Source organism: Saccostrea cucullata, unplaced genomic scaffold, assembly GCF_032062105.1.
Source record: "Saccostrea cucullata isolate Sc308-1 unplaced genomic scaffold, CSIRO_AGI_Scuc_v1 ctg1369, whole genome shotgun sequence".
NCBI lineage: Eukaryota > Metazoa > Mollusca > Bivalvia > Ostreida > Ostreidae > Saccostrea > Saccostrea cuccullata.
In genome coordinates this window covers 230662-255286 of record NW_026930557.1, presented here as the reverse complement: position 1 = coordinate 255286, position 24625 = coordinate 230662, and the positions used below count along the sequence as shown (strand labels likewise).

Here is a 24625-nt window from a genome sequence, read left to right as displayed (position 1 = left end):
TTAAAGGAATTTCACAGAAAATTCTATTTTAAGTAACCGTGACAACACCGTTCATCGAAATCAAAATCCGATGCACTATTCTATGTATCTTCGTGAAGTCTAATCGTGTGCCAAGTTATATTGAAATCAAACCAAAACTGTAGAAGGAGTAGCGTTTTTAAGATATTTCACTGAAAATTCTATTTTTATTAACCATGGCAACACCGTTCATCGAAATTAAAAACCGATGCACTATTCTATGTATCTTAGTGTAGTCTACTTGTGTGCCAAGTAATATTGAAATCAGACTAAAATTGTAGGAGGAGTAGCGTTTTGAAAAAATTGTTTACAGACAGACGGACAGACAGACAGACAGACGGACGGACGCCGGACGCATTACTATCGCATAAGCTCTTCTGGTCTCTGACCAGTAGAGCTAAAAAAAAAACTGATAGACATTAACCCTATACATGTAATAAGAGTATATTATTATAAAAAGGGAAAGTTGAAGTCAATAGTTATAAAGCTTGACTGGTAGTTTATCATTAACGCCCTTTTTCAGTTAAATATCAAAATATGAAACAAATGTGTCAGCTTGTGTGTTACTTTTCATTTCAAGCTCACTGTGATATAGCAAGTTCCACATATGAGTGAAAGTAACTAATTGTTAATGTTGAATCTGTCGTCTAAATGTGGATTTGGAGCGCACGGCAAGTGTTTCCGTCTTTCATTTCACTTTAAAGTTACTCAGTATTTCTACTAAATTCTGCTTCATATGAAATCTAACATAGTTCTTATAACAACAGGGTGTCGTGGGAATTAAAGCAAAGTTGATTTATTACTTTTGGTAACTATTCGTGGCATCTCATTTTTAATTCTTGTATTCAATTCAATAACACATAATAAAGTAAAAAATAGTACCAAATTATGTACTGTTCTCAGAATCTTACAGTTCTTCGGAATTGTTTTTGTCAGAATTATTGAAGTATTATTAGATTTAGAATGATCATAGATAAATGTTAGTGATACTATGTTTTCAAATTAGAAAATGTTAATAATGTTTTGCAAACGAAAACTTTATCTCAGTTGATTCGATACGCAAGAGCATGCTCTATATATGAGAATTTTCTCGAACGAGGTAAATTATTGACAAGCAAGTTGATGAATATCAGCATTCTCGTTTAAAGTCATCATTTCGTAAGTTCCATGGTCAATACAATGACCTTGTCAGCAAATACAATTTATCATTAAGTCAAATACTGACTGACGTTTTTCATACTACATGTAACTGTTAGTCCATTATTTATACACTGAATTGACGACGGATTTTTTCCGTTATTTCCCGATCATGACAAGGAGCAAAGGCGGGTGTGACTGGTTAGCAGGGGATGTTCACTCATCCATGGTACCTGATTTCCACCTCTGATGTTTCAGAGGTCAATGTTTGCTCTGCTCCTATTTTGTATTGTTTTATGGACTTTGATATTGAATACTTTTCCTTACCTCCGTAACCTTCATCCTCGTTTATGGATATATGTGATCTAAAAAGATTTGAAAACATATATTTGCTTTATATATAAGTTTATTTACTCCTTGAATAAATTTCTTCTCTATACTGATGGCCTCATCATCATTGTTGATCTTTTCAGTGCTTCATTAAACCAACCACGCCACGTATTGTATTTGGGATCCTGAATTGGCGACTGAGCATACAGTCCGTTCAGATCAGAATGATGACAGCTCTTATACCACAATCCCTCTTTATAAAGTACCGCGCAGTTAGAGCTGTAAAGATCATTGTCTTGATCTTTTGTGGTAAATCTCATTCCACTGTGATGAATGAGACTGTCACCTGAAAATATATGTCATTATAATCAATAGACGTACCGGTATCTTACTAAGAAATCCAAACCAGCAGGCATGTTCATGAAACTTCCCTAAGAAGGATATGGAAATAACGAACAGTATTCAATCTCAACGTCCATTAAACAATATACAAAATAAGAGCAGAGCAAACACGGACCTCCGAAACATCAGAGGTGGGATCAGGTGCCATGGAGGAGTGAGCATCCTAAGATCCTAAGATCAGTCCTAAGATTATTCCTAAGATGTGACTTAGGAAGAGAGATGGGAACATCCTAAGATCAACTTAGGACATATCATAAGATGTATCTCGATGGTAACTTAGGAACGTCTTAAGTTAGGACATCCTAACTTACAGTGAACACTTGATTCTAAAACATTTATAGATAAATATATAATTTTGGAGACATTTATAGCACCCCCCTCTTAAAACACATAACATTAAAAAAGGAAATCCATTTAAATGTACATGTGTCCTCATTATGTTTTAATCTTAGCATTTTGTAAATTATTAAATATTTAATACCGCTTGTAAATTGCATTGAAACAAACAACTTATACTTAATTTATACTTATTTATAGCTCAAAAAATTTAACCTCTCCCTGATCTACCTCGATGCAAAAATGTTGCAAAGAAGAGGCCTTTGGGTAACATTTCCTTTTTTAATTATTTGTGTAAACACCAGCTCACACAAGAAATGCAGAGAAACAAGAAATTGTCGCTTGCAATGTTTAAAATCATAAGCATCACAACAAATTTAGGATGATCTTATGAGAAGTGTTTTGTCGTCCCAAAGTTGGGGAAAACTTACGCAAGTTCCTAAACTTTGGAAAGCTTCGAGAAATTGACTTAAGACTAAGAGATTTCTTAAGACGTTCTTAGGACACATCGTAAGATCGTGAACATGCCTGCTGAGCACGATCTTAGTAACAGAGTATTTACTTTAGAAAGTGATTTGATTTAGTGATTGTATGTTGTTTTACGTCCCATACAAGAGGTGACAATAAACCAGCAAAGAGATTTATTATTTTACCTTCATTTGGCATCCAGGGCAACTGAGCAGTGAGGGATCTTTATTCAGCCAACGCCTGTCGTGACATGGGACCTCGATTTTATAGGTCTCATTCGAAGGACCCACAGCTTTTACTTCAAAGTGCCGACCGTCAATGGAAGAGTTTTATCAATTTTGGTCAGCCGATATTCGAAGTCACGACATTCCGATCATGGATTAAACGCTCTGCCTACTGAGCTACCATGAACGGTCTAGAAAGGGGACACATTTCAAAGTGCTTTAAAGTAAGGGATAAAATGAAAAAAATATATATATAAATTACATTACCTATGCCACTGTGCCCAGACACACTGAGTTTGTATTTACTTCCTTCCTCACCAATAGCAAAACTGGAGTACTTGGCGAACCCTTTCTGACCATTAAATCTCTGGAGATCCACTCGTAGCTCATGCTTTCCATTCTTTGTGAGTAAATGTAAAGCGTCGTTTCCTGTAGAGAAAATATAAGAAAATATAATCTTATTATAAGTCAATTGAAATGAAACGTAAAGATAGCGAACAGTGATCTTGATTAGGGACCATTTGAAATAATACAAATTTCGAGAAGAATCAAAATGGTCCTCTGAAAACGGAAGCTGAATCAGAAGCCATATAAGAGTAAGCATCTCCTGTCGGATAGTCACATCTTGTCAAAGCTGTTTGTTGAAAAATTACAACAAAAATTAAATATATATATATATGTATACGTAAGTCAATATTCGACTCAAATACGGATAATATTTACAAAGAAGTTTTTTTTGTCAAAAGTAGAATTTACTATTGTGGGATAGGTGATATTCTCGTCACTTTATTTGTCCATCAATTTCTTTCTCCATAAATATCCAAATACGAAACAGATCCAATAAAAAAAACTGTGCAGTGTGTGTGTTAGACGTACGATTGAAAATGATATTAATTAATAAAAAGTCGATATGAAGTTTCAAGAACAGGTCTGCTACATGTGTATCACTTGGATTCAATACGTAGGTTGAGTATGATTCCATATAAATATCACTAATCGCAGCTTTGAAGTATTTGAAAAAAGAAGATTTTTAAACGTTTTCCTTATATATTCCTATGTAAAACTTTGATCGACCATTTTGACCCGACCCTACTCCTGGGGTCATGATTTTTGAAAATTTGAATCTACTCTACCTAAGGATAATTTATCATGAGTTTCATCTTTCCTGTCTCAATGGTTCTTGAGAAAATTTTTCCTATATATACCTATGTAAAACTTTAATCAGCCATTTTGCTCCCCACCCTAGCCCCGGGGGTCATGATTTGAACAAACTTGAATTTACACTACTTGAGGATAATTTTACATGAGTTTCATCTTTCCTAACCCAATGGTTCTTGAGGAGATTTTTGAAGATTTTTCCTATTCATTTTGGCCCCTACCCTACCCTCGGGGTCATGATTTTGACAAACTTGAATAAATACTACCTGATGATGATTCCACTTGAGTTTCATTGTTCCTGGCCAAGTTGTTCTTGAGAAAAAGATTTTAAAATATTTTTCGTATACATGTTTATTCCTATGTTGATCAGTCATTTTGGTCCCACCCTATCCTCAGGGGTAATGATTTTAACAATTTAAATCTACGCTACGTTAGAATGATTCCACATAAGTTTCATCTTTCTTGGCCCAGTGGTTCTTGAGAAGAAGATGTTCTAAAAATGACATATTTTTTTCTCTATTTCATAATTATCTCCCCTTTGAAAGGGCATTGTCCTTCATTTGAATAAACTTGAATCCCTTTTATCAAAGGATACTTTGTAGCAAGTTTGGTTGAAATTGGCCAAGTGGTTCCTGAGAAGGAAATGAAAATGTAAAAAGGTTTACGACGACAACAACAACGACAACGGACAAATTTTGATCAGAAAAGCTCACTTGAGCCTTCGGCTCAGGTGAACTAATAAAGGGAGAAAACGAACCGTATTCAAGCTCTTAAGTACATATCCATTACTGCATAAGTAAGGGAAGTTGACTATAGAAAAGTTAAGGTTATCAAAAATAATTGCAGTAAAACATTTATCAGAGTGTACTTAATCTTATCAATGAAATTTCATTGTAATTTATATAGATTTTTTCCCCCAGAGAGACATGGATGTTGCATATAGGTTGCAAGTATATGATTGAAAATGTTATTGAAATTTAAAAGCTGATCACTATAACACCGAGTTCTTTACGGATATTTTTTCCCCGTTTGTTCCACCTTGACAATAAGTAGTCAACATGTTTTACCAGATTACATGGGATGCATACTTATTCGAGGCATCTGGTCCCAACTCTGATGTTTTCAACAGGTATCTAATTCCTTTGTTTCCTATTCATACTGTTTAAATAGATTTTTAACTGATTACTATCTCAATATTTCTTATTTTACAATGTTTGAAAGAGGTTATATATAGATGTGATTCAAATTTTTAATTTTTTCAAAAAATCTCTCACCTATCCAATAGTTTTTGCTAGGATCCCCAAAGCCAGCTTTATATTCGTTCCAGGTTCTATAGAAATTTGTACTCCAATTCAGTCGTTTTTGAATTACCTTTTAATGAATACAATAAAAGATAAATACATTTATAAGATTACGTTGTATTATGATAGAAGTAATGTATTTAAAGAAAAGTTAAGTCTTAATCCCCCACCGTCCATCCCCCTCCCTCTGTAGTCATTGCCTGACGTCACGGCGTCAGGCTGTATAAGGATTGATATTTTCATAATCCGAAACTATGCGATCATACCTAGATAGCTAGATTTTATGCAAGCTGATTTACATTGGAATTCTTTACCTGCATTTTAAAAGAAACAGATTTCAGAAAAGAGAATGATATTACTGATGCAAAATACTGCAGTGTTTACTTCCTTTACTCTTTTTGCATTGAACAGATTATTCCATGTGATTCACCGTTTCAACATGTCCGTGCATCCTTTTTTCTGCATTTCTATACTACTGGATCAGTCCATTTACATTCTACGAAAGGGGTGAATCGCTATTTTCGCGCCAAATGTCACTGCTTTTTTCGCGCCTTTTCCTTGGATTGTTCTATTGTATGAATGGGTGTGCTAGCAAGTTCCATCGAATTAAATAAAGTTTATCCTTTTAACCTCCTTCTAATGCTTCAGAAATTCTCTCTACAAGTTAATGTTTTATCTCATTGTTTTAAACAACATATCGTATAATATATCAGTATGCGGACATACAACACTAAAGAAATGATTTTTCTAATTTGCTTCCCGATCCCGCGGTTGGTTTATTCCATAAATGGACTAGTCCAATAATAATAAACAACGCAGTTCAACAAGTCTTGTCTCCAGATGCATGATCTATTATGCGTCTCTGTTCAGATGCATACAATAAATAAGAAACAAATGCAAATCTGGGAATTTTATTTCCACAAAGGCCTAAGTATTGAATTTACTTATTTCATTCTCAATATATGATAGTGGCACTACCCCCCCCCCTTTTTTTTAAGAAAAAAAATTAATGAACACACATTACTGATGTTTACTTCAGTGGAGAAAATACACTTCAACAAAATGTGTACTAGTATTTCATTATATCCATCTTTAAAAATGTTGATAATGCGGCATGATTTGGTAACAGATTTTACAATGAAACTCGAAATCAATTTAGATCGAAGGGCAGATCACTCCACTTGCAGAACCCCCCCCCCCCACACACACACACACACACACTCAGAATAACAACTCTTTAGTATGCAGTGTAGAGATGATATTCTTCTAAAAGTTAAATAATATCAAGATTTCATTTACACAAGGTTCTCAAAATATAAAGTAAGGAAATATTTTAAACCGACAGTATTTCTCAAATAGTTTATCACTCCGCATGCAGATATTGATTGATTAAGTCAGGCAAGCTTTTTAAAAAGCTGTTACTTGTGTCACAGTAAACTTTCTTCTCTCGTTTTCTATCCGGATAAATTGTATATACACCATCCTTTCCTTTCCGACCCAGATTTTTCTTTAGTATGGTTGCACAGTCCCTATACTTAAATTGGGAAATGAAAATAATCTTAATTGTTGCATAATCGTTTGTGCTTATTTTGTTTAAAATTATAACGTGTGCACAGTCCCTATACTTAACTTGGGTAATGAAAATAATCTTAATTGTTGCATAATCGTTTGTGCTTATTTTGTTTAAAATTATAACGTGTGCAGTAGATATGCCGAATCGAACAATTTAATAAGCCATTATACAAATAATCGTATACCTTAGAAGAAAGAATTTAACAATTATTGTTGATATTGAATATCAATTTATTATTCCGAACTAGCATTTAAATTTCTGTGATACAAAGACCAAATACCCATATTTTAAAGACTTAATTTACCTTTCGAAATAAATTCATTGGACATTTTCGTCACTTTATATGTAGAGACAACATCCACTTTGAAGGAAACAGGATGCACAGTCTTAATATGGGATCCGGTCAAATTCCAAAACCAGCGGGAACGCTGTAGATGTTGATGAAGTTTTGCTGCAATATTTACACAAACAAATTGCTGAGATTACATTTCAAACAAATGATTATTTTAAAATAAAGCTGCAATATTTGAATGTTGGAGTTAAAAAAAATTTTCAAAAGTGTCTGTCAAACCAATACAAGTATTCTTGTCAGTTAGAAAACATATTAGTAACTTTAAGCTAACTAAAAAAAATCACTTTAGAGCTCAATCATCTCGTACCGCATTAGTCAAAGTGTGAAGCAAAGAAACGAGTCTCTTGTTTTATTTTATGCTGCACCAAATATGCCGTCTTAAGATTTTGCTTTTCTCTCACTCCCCCCCCCCCCCAAAAAAAAAAATAATCATCGACTTTTAATTTTTTTTCACAGCAGAAGTTATAAGCAAAGATGTACATATTTTACTGTTATTACTTAGAAAAGTTTAGGTATTTTCAAAATATATTACTCCATTAAGGTGAAAATACTTTTTCATGTACGACTAGTACTATCTCTTGCAAATCAAGCAGATAAAGTTCTTAAATATTGAAAAATAAAAATAAAATAAAATAAAATAAAAATATAAATACCTCACATTGAATTTTTTTCTAATTATGACTCACTGTAAACCAACTTTTATTCGCGTGCGAGAAATTTTCGCGAAGTTCGCGAGAGCCTCGTCATCGCGAATATTTCTCGCCGCGAACTGACCCTTAGAGTGTTATTTGTTTATAAATAACAGATCCAAAAAGGCTTGAGCGCGAAAATTAATCGTCGCAAACTAGTTTATCCATGCTGAATCGCGAAATAAAGTCGTCACGAATAAAAGTTGGTTTGCAGTATAAATTTTCAATATATAATTTAAATAGGCATAGTTTTTTTTTTTAATGAAAAAAAGTCTTTTTTTTTTAACTCATCCCTCCATAGTATAATGAAGATATCTTAGGTTAAAAACGAATAAAATTATAAAAAAATCAAGTTCTCTTAATATCAAATCATGATATACATAGTACATTCGTGTAAGCACAGAATTTCCAACCTACCAAGTCGAAAAAGGTGCGTTACTTTGCTATGCGTACTCTTTTTCTTACCAAAGCATTATCATAGTTTTGACAAGCTAAATTTTTAAGCTGGAACTTTGTAGAAGCTATATTACATAAAAACAACAAAACATGTAAAAATCAAGTAAAAGCATAAATGTAATGAAAATGTAACCGACAATACACAAAATTTTTTAATTATTTACCTTGAAATGACGGAGGAACTTCATCGCCATTCGAGTAAACCAATAAAACGACAACACACAAGCTTATCTGAATGAAAGACTTCATATTGCCCTTTACACGGTACATTCATAGGTGTTCTTTTATATACATAAGTTAAAAAAGGCAATATATTCATTATTTTGAAAAATGATACCCTTTTCATGCAAGAGAAATCGATTCTTTGATAAAACCAATAAACCATTACATTATTTGTATGTATATGTGTTTGTATATTCATTCTGATTAATAAAATATGCTAACCTCGGGAAAACTTTGCTTTATTTTTCATTTCTCTTGTAAACTAACTTTCCTATTAAAGGACATTGAAGTGTACGGATTTGTGCACAAAATATATAATTTCATTTGCATACATATGTATGGAAATTTTACGTGTGTATGTGTTTTATATATGAATACAATAAAGTTTTCTTTTACAAAGTTAATCGTACCAAGTATATATTGAGTGGTGGGCGTAGCTTAATCTGCATGACCTATACAAAACAAATTTAAAACCTGTCCAAAATAGAAGTGTACATTTTAGCTATTTAGAAATAAAATTTGCCAATTTATGTATTCCATGAAAATGAAACAAATGGAAATAACGAATATTTTTCAAGCTCAAAAGTCCTTAAACTAAATAATACAAAATGGGAGCAGAGCATACACGTATATAAATCAGACATGTAGAACGGGGTGAGGGTGCGCTTTAAATGTATTTCAATTTTCGACCATACCTTTACAGGTACAGAGTATCATTATTGTAGTGTGGGGCGGGGGGGGGGGGGGGGGGTGTTGTTGTCAGTAACAATTCAATAATATGGGGAATAAAGCTTATATCAAGCATTTCCATGAAATTTAAATAGTTAAAGGCCTTGAGTTTTGTTTTATATGAGGTCATTAAATGAATTAATATAAAGCACCAAAATTGACCTAAAAGAAGAACAATGAGAATCATAGAGATAACGAACAGTATTCAATCTCAAAAGTCCATTTAACAATCCAACATTGGAAAAGAGGACTTCCAAAACATCAGACGTTGGATCAGGAGCAATGGATGAGTGAGCACCCCCTGCTGACCTGTCACAACCGCTGTATACACCTTGTCATGATTGGGTAATATTAGAAAATTCCGTCGACAAGTAGGTGTGTAAATAATGGCCTTAAACAATTACAATAAAAAAAGTCAGTCTGCAATTGACTAAATGGTAAATTCTCGATAATCAATGACACTTATCCCTCCTCTGATGTTTTGGAGGTCCTTAATTGTTTGCTCTGCTCCTATTCTGTATTGTTTCTGGACTTCTCAACTTGAATATTGTTCTGTATCTCAAAATATATCATATAATCTAAATGATGTTCACAAATACATGTATGAGACCAGTTTCGTAGCGCTTTTCAAGAGCACCTTACAAAATGATGACTTTAAACGAAACAGCCAATATAACATAAATATAAAAAAAAAAAATAAAAAAGTAAATGATATGTTTTATTCTTTGGACGTCCTGTCCCTTCCCAAGGACAAAGAAAAAAGTTATGAAGTAATAAAAACAAAGGACAGAGAGGAGAAAAAAAACAACTTGCCCAACTACATTTACCAAACTACCAAATAGTTAATTTATAATTATCGCTAATTAAGACAACGAACAAGAAGTTGTTCGTAAATTGTTATAAACTCTACTGCATATATATAAAAAAAACATGGTTACTGTCTTGAAATATAAGCGATATTGGGCGAGGGTAAGAAAACGTGATAGAGGGCGAGGCTTGTCGAGCCCTCTTACGTTTTCAACCCGGGTCCAAATATCGCTTATATTTCAAGACAGTTATCATGTATTTTGTTTATCCTGCAACATATTTTTTACATTTGAATGTCCAAAACTAGCTTTTTTCGAAAGATTTAGGCACATCTCTGCAGAAGAAACTTAGACGCCATGGCGTAAACATTACAGTATTCGTGACGTCACAATGTTTTTAGAACGTCGGAATACATCCACAAGGCTTTATTAGGGCAGTGACCGAATAAGCTTTGGTATATTAGGTTACCTTTTTAAGGTCATTGCAAGGGGGGTTGCAGGATAAATATACTTATGTTTTGTCTCATTAAAATCGAGTAAACTAAGCTTAATTATGAAATGATTTCAATATCTTTTATCATGATGAATTTGCCGGTATCGCATAGTAAATTATGGTAAAGAATTTCATAATTGTATGCTTATTCAGCGAAATATTTAAAGGTTTCTTTTGTATGTGTGGATTTTAAACATGAACCCAAACATGAAATCGACGATGTCACGGATTCCGATCAGAAATTGATTTCTCCGAATTTGAAACTGGGTTTTTTTAGAGTCTCTACCGAGAAACGAATCAATAGAGGAGCCATTACGTAAGGGATATAGTAGGAAGATTAAGGCTAGAGTTTTTAATATATCTTTATTAGAATTTCTGGATTTACAAGCAAGGTAAGATTTTATTTTCAAGTATACCACTCAGTATGTAAGTTTAAATATTATAAAGTATTTGAAAAGCCTCTGCAGAAATGATATCAAGTTCCCTGTATTCATTCAATTTTTAAACGGTTAAAAATTTCGAAATTTTCGAAAATAAAAAATGCTGATCGATTGATAAACGGGATCCTGCTTCCATATAATTGAGTTCAAATAAACAATGTATTTAAAGGACCAGAGCGGCATATTTTTCATACTTAATGGTGAGGTATTCTGTTTACGCTTATAATGTTTAACTCATACCTTCTTCTTATGAAACCCTGACAACAGTTCGTATTAAGTAGACATGGTGCTTTACATACTCATGTCTACGGTATAATAATAAATCATGATCAATAAATCATTAACTATAAAACTTCGGTAAATTTTATGAGAGTTTATGTGAAAGCGAAATATGTCAACAAAAACTCTATACTGTCTAAGGGCTTATTATTTTGTTCTGTTTTTAAGATAGACGAAATCTTTAACGTTTTCATTTGAACTGGACTAGATTTGAACTAGACGTTTGAAAATACAAAATGGTTTATGACATTCTTTTAACGAAGACTAGGCTGAAATCTGGATATTTTACTTGAAAAAGACATTAATAGCAATCTCACAACAAAGCTCTATAAAAATAAATTTTCAATGGTCAACTTGCCATGATTATTATGCAGCAGTATAACTTCATCAACTGCAAACGGATTTTATATATGAAGGATATGGAGATAACGAACACCATTCAATATCAGGGTCCATAAAACAATACAAAATAGGGGCAGAACAAACACGGATCTCCGAAACATCAGAGGTGGGATAAGGTGCCGAGATATGGAGGAGTGAGAATCCCCTGCTGACCGGTCACACCCGCCGTGTGCCCCTGATCGAGAAATAACGGAAAACCCCGTCTACAATTCAATGTATAAATAATGGACTAACAATAAGTATGAAAAACGTCAGTCAACATTTGACTCAATGATAAATTGTATTTGCTGACAAGTTCATTGTATCGACCATAGAATTTACGAAATGATGACTTTAAAGAGGCTGTCGATATTATTGTTTTATCAAATTAATTGTAAATAATTTAGTTCGTTTTAGCATGCTCTCGCGTATCGAATCAACAGAGATATATATTACACTACTTATGATATATGCAGGTAATGAAGGTATATTTAATTTGCTACATAAGTAAGGGAAGTTGACGATAGAAAAGTGAAAGTCATCACGTTTATATTATAGCTTGGTTGTTAGATTACAATTAATTTCTTTTTCAAGCAAAATATCCAAGTATGAAACAGATGTGTCGGACTCGGTGGTATCTTTTATCTCAAGCTCACCAGGATGAATCGTATCAACGTATGAAAGGAATTACCATTGTTAATTGACAATACGTCGTCGATATATCTAAATGCATATGTCGAGTTGAAGGCCACAGCAAGTATTTTTTTTCTTTTCACGCATAAGAATTTGCACAAACTCTGCTTCATACAAATACAAAAAGGTCTGCTAATAACGGAGTGCAATTGGTACCCACGGAAATTCCAAAATATTTGTTGAAAGACAAAGTCTACAAAAACCAAATGAATATTGTTAATCAAAAAAAAAGTCATAAGTTTATAGGTTTTTTGGTCGATACAATGATCTTGTAAACATACACAATTATCATTTAGTCAAATACTGAGTGAATTTTAATGCCCCCGTAAACGAAGTTTCGGGGGTATATAGTTTTTGTCGTGTCTGTCTGTCTGTCTCTCTGTCTCTCTGTCTCTCTGTTTGTCTGTTTGTCCGCAAAAACTTTAACCTTGCCCATAACTTTTGATTTAGTGGAGCTATGACTTTCATATTTCATATGTGTATTCCTTGTGACAAGACCTTTCTTTGGGTACCACCAGATTTGACCTTTTGACCTTGACCTTGGAGTTTGACCTACTTTTCAAGAAAAATTTTAAAATTTTACTTTGGCCATATCTTTTGAACTGTAGACACCAGGACTTTTATATTTCACATATGTAATGTTTGTAGAAAGACCTTTCACTGGATACCAACAACCTTGACCCTTTGACCTTGACCTTGTAGATTTTCGTACTTGTGAAAAACTTTAACCTTGGCCATTTCTTTTAAACAGTAAGAAATAGGGCTTTTATACTTCATATATGTAATCCTTGTGAAAAGACCCTTCATTGGATATGAAGATCCTTGACCCTTTGACCTTTGAGATTGACCTACTTTAAAAAAGCAAACTTGACCATAACTTTTAAAGACTTAGGGCTAGTTCCTTTCATACTTTACATATTTGATCCTTATGACAAGACCTTTCATTTGATAACAATAACTTTGACCCTTTGACCTTGACCTTGGAGTTTGACCTACTTTTTAAGAAATTGAACGTTAACCATAACTTCTGAACGGTTAGGGCTAGGGCTTTCATGCTCTACATAAGTATTTTATGTGGCAAGACCTTTCATTTGATACTAATTACATTGACCTTTTGACCTTGACCTTGGAGATTTTTGTACTTATTAAAAACCTTTAACATTAGCTTACTTTCAAATTTCACAATTGTTTTCTAGTGAGAATACCCTAATTTTGGTACCAATTTAATTAAATTTGCATTTAATAAAAGCTTAATCTTTGCTATGTTGCCATACGGGGGCATCAGTGTTTTACAAACACATCTTGTTTTTATACTTTTTATTAGTCCATTATTTTACACCGAATAAACGACGGAATTTTCCCGTTATTTTTCTTTTATGACATGGAGCACACGGCAGGTTTGACCAGTTGCCAGGGGATGCACACTCCTCCTTGGCACCTGATCACATCTTTGATGTTTCATGTTAAAAATAACATTAAACTTGATGTGGGAATTTGAGTATTTCATTCGTTGACGACAATAAAAATACTGGATCAGGAAAGAAGATACGGCTTTTCCAATTATTGCAACGACTACATAAAAAATATGTGCACGCCAACACCCTCTTTCCAGGGCCGTACATCCTGCAAAACTGTCAAAAGGTTTCAGACAATAAGAAAGCCTTAAGGTGTGTATCGGTCATTTAGTAAGTTATAAGCCTTAAAGTTTCCATAATACCCGAAAAAAATGAACAGTTTTTGGATTATAAACATTCTAGAAATTCTGTAAAAGGACTGAAATTTCTGAAAAAATTACTAATTCAAACACTCTCGCTAGCGCCAAACCTGAACGCACACATATTGTATCTCACTGAAAATGCCTTAAGGTTTCATCTCAGGTTTACATGTCCAAAATTTATTTTTTACAATAAGTCCAAATCTATGTGGTTTATAATGTTAAATCTTTTACAGTTTATAAATATATCATCGATTAACAATGATTGTTAAGACAAGACCCCTATAAAATCCGCCATTTGCAACTTACATTAGGTTTCACATCTTAACATTTTGACAAAATATAGAGAGAAAACAACTTTCCAGAGGCTGTCGAAGTCCAACTTACCCTTTATTGATAAAGATACTAGTTTATTGTTTCTGTTACATGTCTTTCTCTAAAACTAACCAATGGATTAGGTTCATTTAAAATTATATCCATTTTTGAAAAGTTTTTTTTTCAATAAATAGTTTTTAAAGTATCTAATATCAAGAGATATGTTCTATCAGTTTATCAATGAAATATGCATAAACTGTAGAAGTTTTAACTTTTTAAACCACGCATAGATTTGAAGCTATTGTAAAAATTAATTTTTTGACATTTCATGAAAACTTAAAATTATATTCAACATAACTAGAAATACTTCAAAATATATATAATATTCACAGTTCTTTTTTATTATGCCCCCGTAAACGAAGTTTCGGGGGCATATAGTTTTTGTCGTGTCCGTCTGTCTGTCTGTCTCTCTGTCTGTTTGTCTGTTTGTCCGCAAAAACTTTAACCTTGCCCATAACTTTTGATTTAGTGGAGCTATGACTTTCATATTTTATATGTGTATTCCTTGTGACAAGACCTTTCTTTGGGTACTACCAAATTTTACCTTTTGACCTTGACCTTGGAGTTTGACCAACTTTTACATGAAACTTTTAAAATTTTACTTTGTCCATATCTTTTGAACTGTAGACACCAGGACATTTATACTTCAGGTATGTAATGTTTGTTAAAAGACCTTTCACTGGATAACAACAACTTTGACCTTTTGACCTTGACCTTGTAGATTTCCGTACTTGTGAAAAAACTTTAACCTTGGACATAACTTTTGTATGGTAAAGGATGGGGCTTTCATACTTCATACATGTAATTCTTGTGAAAAGACCTTTCATTGGATACCAAGAACTTTGACCCTTTGACCTTGACCTTTGAGATTGACCTACTTTAAAAAAGTAAACCTTGACTATAACTTTTAAAGAGTTAGGGCCAGTGCTTTCATACTTTACATATTTGATCCTTATGACAAGACCTTTTTTTGGGTACCACCAAATGTGACCTTTTGACCTTGACTTTGGAGTTTGACCCACTTTTACATGAAAATTTTAAAATTTTACTTTGGCCATATTTTTTGAACAGTAGATACCAGGACATTTATACTTCACATATGTAATGTTTGTAGAAAAGTTTGTGAAAAGACCTTTCACTGGATAACAACAACCTTGACCCTTTGACCTTGACCTTGTAGAATTCCTTACTTGTGAAAACCTTTAACCTTGGCCATAACTTTTGAACGGTAAGGGATAGGGCTTTCATGCTTCAGACATGTAATCCTTATGAGAAGGTCTTTCATTGGATACCAAGAACTTTGACCCTTTGACCTTGACCTTTGAGATTGACCTACTTTAAAAAAGCAAACCTTGACTATAACTTTTAAAGAGATAGGGCTAGTGCTTTCATACTTAACATATTTGATCATTATGACAAGACCTTTCATTTGATAGCAATAACATTGACCCTTTGACCTTGACCTTTGAGTTTTACCTACTTTTTAAGAAATTGAACGTTGACCATACCTTCTGAACGGTTAGGGCTAGGGCTTTCATGCTCTACAAAAGTATTTTATATGGCAAGACCTTTCATTTGATACTAATTACATTGACCTTTTGACCTTGACCCTGGAGATTTTTGTATTTAAAAAACTTTAACATTAGCTTACTTTCAAATTTCACAATTGTTTTCCAGTGAGAATACCCTACTTTTGATACTAATTAATTAAATTTGCATTTAAGAAAAGCTTAATCTTTGCTATGTTGCCATACGGGGGCATCAGTGTTTTACAAGCACATCTTATTTCAATTTGAAAAGAACAAAAAGTTATAGTTTCAGGATCATGCACAAATTAACTTAACTTCTCCGATCTACTTACACTGTGTCTGACACAATGGACTTCTCTGCCGTGAATTACCTAATAAATGTAGCTAGTGTTTGTAGGTATTTCTTATATTGACTTGGATGATGGATTCTGATGAATACAAGTTTCGGCCTAATAGGAAGTATCAGGGATTAGCAGTGGTGGTTGTAAACTTTACAAAGGAAAGAAGTGGCTCCGTACAGGAAATTATGCACCTTAGGATAACGTTCGAATTACTGGGATTTAAAGTTAAAATCTATACAGATCTCACCAAGAAAGAGTTTAACAAAGTAGTAGTCAAATGTAAGTAGTTTTGAATTTTCTTCCTTTTCAAATAATAATGTTCCACATTTTATGCAACCTATTAAAGATTCAAATTTATCTTAAAATTTATCAATCCCAATTAAATGTGCCATTTTGCATTACATCACTACCTATGATGACAGCTGTTCTAGAGATAAATAGCACACGCCTCCTAACCGCAAGTTTTATGACTGGTAGTTTCATCTTATATCTGATTGATCGCTCGTGCAACAGACTATTTTGTGTCAATGTTGATAAAATAAGTTGACCAATCACACAGCTGGGACTTGAATTGCTCACGCTAGGCGTGAAAAAGTTCGTGATGCAATGCGAAAAGGCACACTTCACTAGAATTGATAATCTAAATGATCAAAGGAATGTTAAGACATCCTTTCATATATCTGATATGAAAATTCTAAATTAAAAAGAAATAAAGAAAATATGTCATATGTAATTCAGGGTACATTTTTCTTGTAGATGCTACAGGTGATAAACTAAAAGATTATGACAGCTTTGTGTTTGCAGTCAGTACACATGGGTGTGAACAAGAGAAAGTTGAGAATGATATTGTAGTCCACCATCATGCCCTGCTAATGAATGACGGCCAATACTATTATACCTCCACAGTTCTGGAAAAGTTCAGGGACTGTAAAGCACTGGAAGCTAAACCAAAGATGTTCTTCGTCCAAGTAATAAAACTAATATACTTTTTTTCTCAGAGCACTTATGTATCTTTGATATTTTACAAGAAATTTTAAGAAAAATAGATGGCTTTGATGATAATCTCCGAGATCTTATATTGTTTTAAGCTGCCAACGACTCATAATGAAGCATACACCATATTCAATTTTAATGTCTACGACACCAGCACCAGGGTACATTCTTCACATTCATTACACTTGACTTTGTATCATGGGTATCGGCGTGGAATGTATTTGCGCTACTTATTTTGAATTACTGTTGTTTATTTATTTTATTGAAGTTACGTGTATTCATTTGTAAACTGCAGAAATCAATTGCTTTATTGCCAATTTTGATAAGTATTATTATCTTTTAATCAAGTACTCTTTGGAATCCTCTAAAGCATTGGAATCTTATTTTCGGATGCTTTGTTTTATGTATAAATATTATACAATTGATCTCTAAAGTTTAATTCTGCTATATTTGCTTGTTATAAGGGGGTATATAATAAATTTATCATTATAACAGTATCTTGATCCGAATTCGAAGAGTCGTATCACGTCTCGTTGACAGGCGCAAATCATCAGATCAAACTCGACGCTTCGTTACTGTTATAATAATATATATATTTATGTAGTCTACCGCCAAGTGACAAGATTTCGTGTGTTATATATTTGAACTTTCTAGATTCCCAATGGATTTCAAAAGAAAAAAAAAAACACTGAATGTTTATAGGGGTACGGTATAGCCTTTAAACTAATCTTAAGTACAGAACAAATCTATTTTAAAATTGAAAGGAACCTTTTATGAAAAAAAAAACAAAACAAAATAAGTCGCCAGGACCGGACATTACTGTTATTGCCCTGAAAGACAGCCAAGTGAAGTAAATAATCGAATCGATCAATTGAATTTGGAAACCTTCAATCATTTAGGGGTATTTTGTTTGTTGATAATGTTCTATATATTTTTTTTAAATTAAGAGAAAATTCATGTATGTACCTTACCTTTGCAAATTGCCTATTCATTTAGAAATGTACTTGTATTTTACTAATAAGATATGTTTCATTTATGGATATATTTCCTTTGAATTTCTTTGAAACGGAGGCCATAGCATTACTGTAGTTTCATGTGTTTTAGGCTTGTAGAATTCCTATAAGTAAGACTTCTGAAATATACAAGGCTCTGGGTTTTGGATTTTCTGAAGGTGTCACAGTGCATGTTGATCACGCGGAACCGCCTCAAAAGAAAAGAAAACCTGACAAGACGGATAATCAAGGTTAAGTTATTTTGAAAAGGGGGAACGCATCTTATAAATCACTTTGAATGGATTTTCTTTTACATAAATAGATGTTTCAAAAACAATGTTAATTTCAATATCATATGGACTTAAATTCAATGGCCTAAAAAGCGAAGGTTCAAAACAGAAAGATTACGTACATGTATACATTTTAAAGCGAAAATGAGAAGATTTTTTAGCAGAATTTATTTATCAAAAAACTTTTGAGAGGGTGTGGGAGAGGATGTGTGTTAGGTTTTTGTGTGAAATGCATTCCTGTAGATATAAATTTAAAGGAAAACTCTCTTTGTAGACTTAGATTCTGATCCAAAGAGTTTATCACCGATGGATACTAATGTTGCTGATACTGCAATGGTAGGTTTCTTATCACAGTCAATAACACGATAACTTCTGCTATAACTGTGCAACTTCAGAATTGCACTCCAGGGTTTGATGCTGTAAGAAACCAATAATCAAAAGCACATTTCTCTCGTGACTTTTTAGAATGCTAAGATACACTTCCTCAAAGGTTAAGGGCCACCAGTTTTAATGTAAAATTCAAAATATATTTTTTATCGAATATTTTCAGATGTTTTAGTTTATCGAACATTTGTTTATAATGTTACATCGGTATCTCTATTAAAACACATATTGACACTGCAAACACGCTGAGAAGCATATGGAATACCCATAAGCAGAAGCTCAGCTAGCAGAAGGCTAAACAATGACAGAATGCGATCACGTCTGTCTATGAAAGGTCTACTGTTATCCCCAGGACACAAAGGAGAAAGATTAGTTTGGGCAAAACAACATTGTGTGTTCAGATGAAAGTTTTTTTGCTATACCCTGTAGACGCCAGAGTTGGAGTTTCGAGACATCCAAATTCTGCATACAGACAGCAAATATATTGGGAACAAAGAACTGTTGTGGAGGTGATGAAGCAGAACGGCGATGTTTCCCTGGATCTATATATTCTTGATGGTATCATGACTGCGAAAAGGACGGGGATAACATTCTAAACCCATTATTTTTTACTCATTTGGATGATCAATCACTAGCAAGTCGGTCTGTGCTTAATGGTTAACAACACTATAAATCCAACCGAGCCCGAATAGTGACGGACTTTCTTCGACATGAAGTTTTTGAAACTTTACTTTGGCCCACCATGTATATGAACCCAAATTTGCATGTGCTTGGTAATCGTGGTCTAAGAATGAATGAGAGAACCCCAAGATGTAACAAGGCTTGAAAGATGCTATATCTAAGGAATGGCGACAGTTCCATCCAAATAAAACATTTACACAGCATGAGAAGGCGTTTAAAAGAACTCTTAAACAGCCATGATGGATATATAAACAACATTAGATATGCGTAACGAATGTTGAAAATTAATAACTCTATAAATGTCAATGAAACCTTATTAACCTTATTCCCAGCAATTTTGTAAAATCAAATTAAATTGAAACTTGGAATTCAACATTTTTTTCATGGATATATATATTGTTCATCAAAAGTTAACTGCATTAAAATGAATTAGTTAGCATATCAAAAAATGTTTCAAAAGTTTTCATAGAAAATTAAGGAGAATTTTAATTATTTGCTGTTTGTATGCAGAATTTTTGTAATAAAATAAGTCATGGTCGCTGACTTTTGAGTAAGTGTATATCAGAATCACCATAATGTAATCAAAGAAAAAAAATACATTTGCTTGAAAGTTTTTTTTTCTTAGTTGCAATTTTCATGATTATGGAGTCTATGTTAAAACGGTTCACCTTGAAACATAGATTTGATATTATAATATGTATTAATTATCCGAATATTCTATTTCATTTAGACAAGATGTCTTAAAATTATTTCAGAATATTATATCTTCATAATCTTGCGAAAATGGAACATGAGCAAAAAATCTTTCCTTTTTTATTAAGTTTTTCAAATGATTTTGTTTATACATAAAGCTACCAATATGGAAAATAATTACAATATCCATTCATATGTATAAAAAAAAACACGACTCAAATTCAAAAGGATTTTTTTTTCGACTTTAAATATATTTAACAGCTCTGCTCTAGCTTTTGTAGATTATCCCATTGTATTTAGGCATCTCGCTCTGGTGCCGATAAGAAAGGGGATACCAGGACTAGTTCTGAAAAGGCTTTATCAGACTCCCAAGCAGCAACAGAAATAATGGAATCGGGTGACAAAGCAGATACTCGGGAATCAGGTGACAAAACAGATACTCGGGAATCAGGTGACAAAACAGATACTCGGGAATCAGGTGACAAAACAGACGAATCCGGTGACGACGTAGACCCTGCTCGTGGCATTCGATATCTACCACCACAACCTGCACTCCACGTCACATCAGTTCCCTGTTACAATGATATGCTGATCGTGTTTGCTTCTCCTGCAGGTCAGACTACAAGTTATAGAAAATAATTACAATATTCATTCATATATATAAAAACACGACTCAAATTCAAAGGCAGTTTTTTTACCGACATCAACATGATCAATCAGTTAAAGTGTTTGCAAATGTTAAATTATGATGAGCAATATGACCATGTCTTACACTTCCTCCTTAACATGAAACAGTTAAAGTTTTTGCTAATGTTAATTTATGATGAGCAATATGTCCTCTATCAAAACTGAAACTAATGTCTCTGCTACAGAGTTTAGCCTCAAAATTAAGACTTAGATGCGCAATTACTGGAAAGCATTTATATGTCAAGCCTCTATCTAAATTTATAAAGTTCACACAGACACCACCACCCGAGACACCTCAACTTGACCGCTCTGTGGTTAAAGCAACAGTGTGGGGTCAAATGAGTCATTGATTACATTTTGTATTAGCAAATTTGAAAATCTTTATAACTCCTGCACATGTATCAGGATAATTGTTCACGGCATTTAATTGAGGAGGTTACCCTCTACAAAGATTTTTTTTTAATATTAACGTAGACAAGAGGACAATTCCCAAAGGGGGGGGGGCTCAATTGTTCATTTCATGAATTTTATTTTACTGTATATCGTATCCTCTTTTACTTCTGCACCCGGTGGCCAGCAGCACCTATGGACCTCTTGTTGAAACAAAATCAGATACTAGTATTTCATTCTTTTTCAGGACACTATGCATTTCGAAATACAATAACGGGCAGCTATTTGTGGAAATACTTATACGATTCCGTAATAACTGAGTACAATGGAGGTCGGCTAAACAAAAATAGAACCAACTTCCTGTATGTACTAAATGATGTAGCAGCCAGGATGTCCGCCACTGATTTCGGTGAAGGCGGGAAGTACAAAAATGTTACATGTTTTGTTCACAAACTCTCCAAAGATATCATTTTTTCAAAAGGAGAAAAAATGTGACGAAGTGTTATTTTGTCTGTGTGTTTTACAGATATTTGGAAGATACAAATTATTTTGTTTTAAATATAGTTCACCATTCCTGTATAATTCACTTTGAAATATTACTACTCATAAATGTATAAACTCTTTAACAGTTAAATAATTTTGATTATTTCATTAGAATGAATCCTTATTTAAGGGACATAAAAATATACGTATACATGGCAACGGGTGTTCGAGGTTCCAAATTCCATGTCATGCACGCATGCCTAGTTTTCATGAACGAAGTTAAGCATTTTAATAGAGGGAATCCCGGTATGCCTGCTACAATATCGACCAAAAGGATTTTAGTTTTCAATTTCAACAGGCATCTATTGGATTAGTCAATACATGGAAATCCTGTCTTATGACCATTTGATAAAAGCTCACCTCTAGAGACTAATGACGAAATGCCTTACTGTTTTTGTTGTAAACTTTCGTGTTTAACAAAGATACTGATCAATGTATATCAGCATATGTGTAGCTCAGTTCAAGTGAGGCAATTGCTCTTTTTTTGTTGTGCTACATGTGTCGTTGTGAACTTGTGATTATTTTCAGTTTCCTCTTTGGAACAACAATTCATTTTATCCAATTTTGGTACTTAGAAATTATGAGTAAAGGGAGCATATGTTGAACATTTCTTTGATTTCTTCATCCCTAGGGAATTATGGGCGGAACAAGAGCCATAAAATTAATACGAACTTCAAAATCACAATCTTTACTCCTTTATATTAGTCAATTTAAATGTTGACATGATTATAATGAGCAGAAACCCTATTCCAAACTGTGAAATTATGGCCTCAAGGTGCAAGCCCTAGGCTCCAGAATAGGGTTAGATAATCAAAGACTAGAAATACCTTTTGTCTTTTAAAGTCTTCTCCTCTATTCATTGACATCTATAAGGCAAAACATTGAATGATTATGATGTGCAATGAACATTCTATAAAAAGTTTGAAAATTGTACCTCTAGGGTTTAAGCTAAGGGGCTTTGTTGGTGCATAGTTTATTGAATATTTTTAAATGTATATTCAGCTTTGAAAATGTTCTCTCTATTGCAGCGAAGGTTACTCCAATGTTTTTATATTTAGCTTTCAGGTTGGATTATGTTGGTCATATATTGAAAAATTCGAATAACATTTAAAAATCTGCTTTGCTTCTCGGATCTCTATCCAAAACTGTTAAATTCAACACTCGTCTTACGTCATTTGGCAGATTGGTTTTCATGAAAAAAACATTTAAGAACATAGAAAATGAAAGATTGTAAATGAACGCAAGTTATCTAAAAAGATTTTAAAAATATTGTTTGCATGAAGTTTATTTACTTCTTAAAAAAACATTTGCATGTGGAAGGTTTCTCTATACTGATGGCCTTATCATCATTGTTGATCTTTTCAGTGCTTCGTTAAACCAGGTATACCACCTATTGTATCTTCCAGCACTTAATGCAGACTTAGTATAGATTCCGTTCAGATTGGAATATTGACAACTCTTATACTACCATCCTCCTTCAAATTCTGCCGCGCAATGATAACTGCTGAGATCATTGTCTTGGTCTTTTGTGGAAAATTTCATTCCATTGTGATAAAGAAGACTGTTTCCTGAAAGTATACGTCATTAAATAATAATCTTAAAAAGGAATAGCAGCATCTTACTGACAAAGAACGAGTGCACTTATGGTCCCCGGTAAAATGTGAAAAAATAAACAATTAAATTAAGCAAAATTTTTCATCTCAAATCATTAATTAATATCTAAACCATACGATTCAACAAATTTTACCGCTGAAATCCACGAATATACAAAGAACAAAACTATACAATGTGGTAGTGGTCAGCTGACATTTGTGATTTTCTTTAGTAAATCGAGAAAGGTCATTCATTTCAAAGCTTTTGTTAACTATGAGCCTAACGTTGTGCAAACTTGTGCGAATGACAAAAGACGCATAATACATTTATAAAACTTGTGTGAAAGTATGAAATTTGCACACGGTTAGACTCGTACTTAAAATATTAAAAATGTATAAAAAAAAAAAAGTACAATGTTTTTCCTATAGCAAGTGAGAGCTATATACCTGTATGACCCATGTTGAACCCATGTGTGGAATAAATTATTTAAAATACTGATAGTCACGTGAGTTCTACCTAGGTAAACATTCCTCAAAGGTGCTCACTGTAAAAAAATAGGCAGGTTTTGTTTCAGTAAGTCAAAGTCGTGCCGCTTAGAAATGTTTATATCAATTTGTTTTTTAGAACACGGGATGGTAAAGTAAGCTTAGTGTCAAACATTTTTAACCTTCATGCAAGCAAATTAATGAAACAGGTATTAAAAGCCACCTGTAACACTCCTTTTTAATTTCAAATTCAATGAAATTATTATTGTAATTTTTCAAATGCAAGGGAACCAATTTCTTAGTTTAATCATTTTAGCTATAGGCAACTACACAACTTCATTCAATATTTTTAAAAACAGGTTTGGCGCAAGAAGTATCATTCCGCAAACGCGCCCGACTATGATCATTAGCAGATTGTTCAAGTATGGATTTAAATATCTATTCCTCT

General features: G+C 33.2%; 2 protein-coding genes across 4 annotated transcripts; one reads left to right on the top strand and one right to left on the bottom strand.

Moving 5' to 3' along the window:
• Positions 1-1095: 1095 nt before the first annotated feature.
• LOC134229068 (ficolin-2-like) lies at positions 1096-5571 on the bottom strand. The gene is made up of 4 exons (XM_062710774.1): positions 5545-5571; positions 5348-5444; positions 3183-3344; positions 1096-1831 (listed from the first exon to the last, which is right to left on the bottom strand). The coding sequence occupies exons 1-4, from the start codon at positions 5569-5571 to the stop codon at positions 1590-1592; spliced, it is 528 nt and encodes a 175-aa protein (XP_062566758.1). The 3' UTR covers positions 1096-1589.
• A 5297-nt stretch (positions 5572-10868) lies between these two features.
• LOC134229066 (uncharacterized) lies at positions 10869-23183 on the top strand. Of its 3 annotated transcripts, XM_062710769.1 has the most exons (8): positions 10869-11086; positions 16503-16725; positions 17203-17414; positions 18544-18682; positions 18996-19057; positions 20780-21092; positions 21804-22055; positions 23165-23183. In XM_062710769.1, exons 2-7 carry the CDS (start codon positions 16524-16526, stop codon positions 22049-22051), a joined length of 1176 nt encoding a protein of 391 aa, XP_062566753.1. In that variant the 5' UTR covers positions 10869-11086; positions 16503-16523; the 3' UTR covers positions 22052-22055; positions 23165-23183. The 3 variants fall into 3 exon arrangements, with proteins under 3 accessions (XP_062566753.1, XP_062566754.1, XP_062566752.1); XM_062710770.1 differs by lacking the exon at positions 23165-23183 and having other exon boundaries at positions 10869-11022; positions 21804-22287; XM_062710768.1 differs by lacking the exon at positions 23165-23183 and having other exon boundaries at positions 21804-22286.
• Positions 23184-24625: the final 1442 nt, after the last annotated feature.